Source organism: Rhea americana, unplaced genomic scaffold, assembly GCF_003343005.1.
Source record: "Rhea americana isolate MKP2758 unplaced genomic scaffold, rheAme1 scaffold_241, whole genome shotgun sequence".
NCBI classification, from domain to species: Eukaryota; Metazoa; Chordata; class Aves; order Rheiformes; family Rheidae; genus Rhea; species Rhea americana.
This window is the reverse complement of record NW_028186359.1, coordinates 140,278-145,163: the sequence shown is the minus strand read 5'-3', so window position 1 is coordinate 145,163 and position 4,886 is coordinate 140,278. Positions and strand designations below refer to the sequence as shown.

General features: G+C 50.0%; 1 protein-coding gene and 1 long non-coding RNA gene across 3 annotated transcripts in view; one reads left to right on the top strand and one right to left on the bottom strand.

Annotated features, from left to right (window-relative positions):
* Positions 1 to 504: 504 nt before the first annotated feature.
* BCAS2 (BCAS2 pre-mRNA processing factor) lies at positions 505 to 4,502 on the bottom strand. The gene is made up of 7 exons (XM_085306538.1): positions 4,366 to 4,502; positions 4,194 to 4,286; positions 4,058 to 4,128; positions 3,715 to 3,876; positions 2,745 to 2,795; positions 1,499 to 1,579; positions 505 to 947 (listed from the first exon to the last, which is right to left on the bottom strand). Exons 1-7 carry the CDS (start codon positions 4,456 to 4,458, stop codon positions 821 to 823), a joined length of 678 nt encoding a protein of 225 aa, XP_085162664.1. The 5' UTR covers positions 4,459 to 4,502; the 3' UTR covers positions 505 to 820.
* A 44-nt stretch (positions 4,503 to 4,546) lies between these two features.
* LOC146594940 (uncharacterized) overlaps positions 4,547 to 4,886 on the top strand; it is a 2,056-nt gene continuing 1,716 nt past the window's right edge. For both annotated transcript variants that reach the window (XR_014896040.1, XR_014896039.1), the window contains exon 1: positions 4,547 to 4,673. This is a non-coding gene — a long non-coding RNA (uncharacterized LOC146594940). The remainder of the gene's footprint in view (positions 4,674 to 4,886) is intronic.

Below are 4,886 nucleotides of genomic sequence, written 5' to 3'. Positions count from 1 at the left end.
TCCTCCTTTGAACCCAACTCCCCGCTCCGCGCACGCACAGCGCCGCGCCTGCGCGCGGAAGCACGCACAGCGTCACCACGCGTCGTGCGCGCGCCGCGGCGGGGAGGCAGGCACGCGCCTGGGGCTGCGCAGGCGCGGCCACGGCGCCCCCCGGCTGCGCGAGGAGCGCGTGCTCGGCAGTTAAGGGGGCGCCTTGACAGAAGAGGCGTGACGTAACCCAGGCCGCGATGGCGCATGCGCCGAACCGCCACCACGCCGGGCCATGACACCAGATTGGCTTGCGGCGGGGGGGCGCCAGCCAATCGCCAGCGAGGGCGGGCCGGCGCGCGAGGCGCCCAGCGCTGCAGGGGCCGCGCCCAGGCAGGAGTCGCCGCAGCGGCTCGGCAGCGCCCCGGCGGGGGCGGGCGTGAAGGCCCGGGGCACCGGCAAGCGGGGCAGGCCCCACTAGGAGGGTTTGTGTGTGACTCTACTCGGGTTGGTTCCGAACAGGTATCACAAGGCATATGAATAGCAAAGCACGGTTTATTTCARGTTTATTTTAATGTAAAAATATTGAACACTTATTTCTAAGAACCACTGCTTTATATATAATATATACATAGCAAATTAATTCACAGCACCCTTAACTGTGCCAATGGTGTACTTGAACAGATATTCCAAGCCTCTCATTTTAAATTCTAGGAGGAGGTAGGGTCAACAACACTTGAAAAACCTTTCCTTCCCCTTACACAACTGGTTTTAGATGTATAAAAAATGCAGCATCTTCAAATACTTATTTTTTTTCTAAACACGCAGCAGTAAAACAGTAAGGATTGAACTCTCAGAATTCTTGCTGGATGTTCTCCTTGTTTGCTTCTCCATGCTGTCGTTTGATTTGTGAAATCTCATTTTCTAGCTGCACAATAGTTCGTTCAATCTCATAATTTTTACTGACAAGAGACACCCATCTGGAAGGGAACAAAAACAAAAAGCCTTTAAGTGTTACTTGGGCTTTAACAAGCTCCTTTTTAAAATCAGGGGAACAAAATAGTTATTGATTCAAAGAAAGTGAAGATACTAAATAAAGCAGTATTTTTCTCACTAGATGAGAAGCTTCAGTTGATATCAATGACAATTTGGACAACTATATTGACAAAAAGTAATTTTTTTAGTTCTATTAAACCTTAACATGCAAAACTTCAATGTAACTTCAGGTTATGAGAAAAAAGGCTCCAAAACACTCACTTCCAATATTTAGATACAGACTTTAAAAAATAATTTACACAGACAATTTCAATCACCTAATATGCCCTCCTCACTGCTGCTGCTCACCATTTTACTCAACCACAGTAACTTATTTAGAACTGAATTATGCAACCTTTGAAAGACTTTGTATGGAGCAATAGGATTCCTGCAAAAACATCTTATGAGATCACTGAAAAATTACTGACATTCTCCAAGAATTTCATACAAAAGGTATACTTATGGAAGATTTAAAATAAAAATTCCAAATACTTACGTAGATTCCATTTCTCGTAGCTTAGCCCCAGCTGTGAGCTGCATGTTCTTTCGTTGCCAGTTCAGATCTTGAATGCTTTTCCTGAGGTAGAAAAAACTATATATCCTTTGTTTGCTTTTTTTTTTTAAAAAAAAAAAATGTAGAATCTGCTGTTAAATCTTGAAATACACCTAAACCCTACTAGGGAAAAGCACTTTTATAGCCAGGATCTTAACTACCACATACAGACGGATAAAGCCCAGCACAGAATAAAGCCCTGCACACAGAATTCCAAGATAACTTAAAAAAAGAAAAAATACCACCTTAATACCCTGATATGAGCAAAGGTTCGAAAATACACACTTCCTGCTACAGCAGCAAATACAAAAGCTGGTGAAGCCCAGAATCCAGCAGCTCTGTTTTGTTCTCTCAGAAAGAGGTCTGAAGAGCTAAGCTCAGTTGCTAACCATTCACAACATCCAGTAATTCAGCGAAGCACCTGAGAAGTGCCGAATACTTCCAACTACTCAGAGACCAAATTAGTTTTAGTTCACACTTACTGTTAGACTCCTTTCTCTGCCTCAGTGTGTTCTGTTAGCCTTTCCCAACTCCAGAATCCTGTTTCAACCAATTCCCACACTGATTCTGCCCAAGATGCTAATTCCAGCTAACCCAGAGAAACAGGTAATCATAAAAGGTATGACTTATTACACAACCTTGCTTTCTACCCAGTATGCAATACCACCTTCAGGCTGGAGATGCTGCAAATTACAGCAATTTACCTGAATTTAAAAGCTAAAAATCTCTTACTTCTATGGTCTATAGCATCCTATCTAAAAGTGAGTTACTAATGTGCACCATTTTCATATCTTACAACTCCATCAGTGAGTAATCCCTGTCTATTACCTCATTAAAGCATTCTCTTGCAAATGAGAGGCCAAACTTAACATCACCAGCACATCTTCACAGAGACTGCTAAACAAAGATCTATTAACAGTGAAAAGAAAACACGACTGTTTGAGAGACGATCCCATCACAAGTCATTCTACTCAAAGCAGAGATTCAGACAAAAAAGAAAACATAAGCAGAATAGACGTTATAAAGACATCAGTATGGGGTGGGGCACAGGGTAGATCCCCCACTTACTATTTTGGTTTGTCTTTCCTGACTGCGGCAGCAGGATGCACACAAGCCTCTATGTGTAGCTACASAAAGAATTCATATTGCTTCTGACTTCAATACAAGACTATGAAAAACAATGACTCACCTCAATTTCTGAAGTTCTTTCTGGGCTTGTTCTATCATATGGACCAGGTGCCTAACAGCAGAACAGTAAGTATAGTATTAGGAAAACACACATTTCTCCATTTAATCTACCATTTAAATCTTCAGAGTTGAGCAAGGTACAAGCTGGTAGTAATGCAAATATCAAACAACCTGTTCTCTGTATACTATATACTTGCACTATTCTGATTAGAACAGTGTTGAAACATTCCATTACCTTATTACCTCATCACCATTACCTGATGGTCTTCTAATTCTCTATTAGGTCTCCTAATTTTCATTCTAAACTTACCTGTAACAAATTTCTATCATTTTTCCCTTTTACAACATTGTCACACCACAAACAATATTTTTCTCTCCTCTGCATATTTTTACATCAATGTATCCTCTTCCTGCCTCCCTTTTCTTAAGCTAAACAAACAACTCTCTGCCTCCTCTCAAGAAGTTACACATTCCTTCTGTCTACACCATAATCAAAGCTTAAGCTAACCCTTCCTAAAAACAAGTATTAAAAATCCCTGCCTGAAACAGCCCAAGTAATTCCTCCAGCCATACCTTTTAAAACTCTTCAGCTTTTGCTACAGCTTTATTAATAAGTGACTCCAAAATGAACAGGATTAATAGCACATTCTCATTTGCAGTTGTGGAACTACAGTTTTAAAGACTATCATAAGTTGGTGCAGTTATCTGCAATTTAAACCTAACAGCTACCCAAGCAATAACTCACAAAATTCAAGACTGAGATGTACTGAATCACAGGCTATTTCTAGACCACATAGGAGAGCTCCTCTGATCAGTCATTTCTTGTGCATACAGTTTTCTCAGAAGGGCTCTGCTGTGGTACCAGAACACCTTTGTAAGATTCTCACTGCAGTTATGTAGAAAAACATCAGGCATATACTGGGAAAAAAAATAAAAAAGAAAAGTCATAGCAAAGCAGCAGAATGCCTTACTCGTTATAGACCTTCCAGGCGTTGCAGCCGTGCTGAGACATGAGCTCCAGGTTCTCGATGCGGACGGCCTGGTGCTCCAGCTGCGCCATGGAGTTGTTGACACACTCCTGCCAGGCCGTGATGTCGTTCTTCTGCCCCGAGGAGGGAGCCGGCAGCTCGTACCTGCAGCGAACCGCGCCGCCCGCTCAGCCCGGGCCGCGGCGGGGATGAGCGACGGCCAGGCGGGCCCAGCGACGGCGAGGGGGTGGGGAGGCCGGAGAAGCGGCCCGGCGGCCAGGCGGGCCCGGCGGCGGCAGGGGGTGGGGTAGGGATCGGGGCGGCCAGGCGGGCGGGCCGAGCTCACCTCTTCATGCTGAGCAGCTCCAGCGGCTGCCGGGCGGCCAGGCGCTCGAACTCGTTCCGCATGATCTCGGTCTGCGGGAACACAGCAGTGAGCCGGCGGCGGGGCCGGGCCGGGGGCCGCGGCCGCCGCTCCTCACCTCGAAGGCGCTGTAGTCGTGCGCCGGCAGGTAGCTGAGGTAGTTTTTCGTTGGCCGGTACCGCCGCGTCTCCTCCTCCACGAGCGCCGCGGCCTAACACACACGGGGGTGTCAGGGAGCGGAGCGGGGCGGAGCGGCCGCGGCCGCGGCCCCGGCCCCGGCCCGCGCTCACCGCCTCGCGGACGCCCGGCGCCTCGTAGCCCTGGTCGAAGTAGGGTAGCGCGTCCACCACCACGTCTCCCGCCACGAGCCCCGTCCCCGACATGGCCGGTTCCGCTCCGCACCGCTCTGCGCCTGCGCACGCCCGTCGCCGAAGCGCCCCGCGGGGCGCCTGCGCCTCACCGCCCGCCCCGCCCACCGCCCTCCTATGGCCCCGCCGCGCCGCGCCCACCGGGGGTGGACGAGGGAGCACGGGGCGCCGGGCCCGCCGGGGCGCGACGGGCCAAGGAACCGAGCTCCGCCGGGCCGGGCCGCACCGCGGTAGGAAGCCGAGCTCCGGCGGCGCGGGGCCGAGCCGGGGGGGAGCCGAGGTTCCGTCGGGGCGGGACAGTGGGGGGGGGAAGCTGAGCCCCGTCGGCAGCGGGAGAGTCCCGGGGGGGAGCCGACCGCCGGCGCACCGGGGTAGGAAGCCGAGCCCCGTCGGGGCGGGGCCGGACGGTGGGGGGAGCCGAGCGCCGTCGGCGGCGGGAGGGT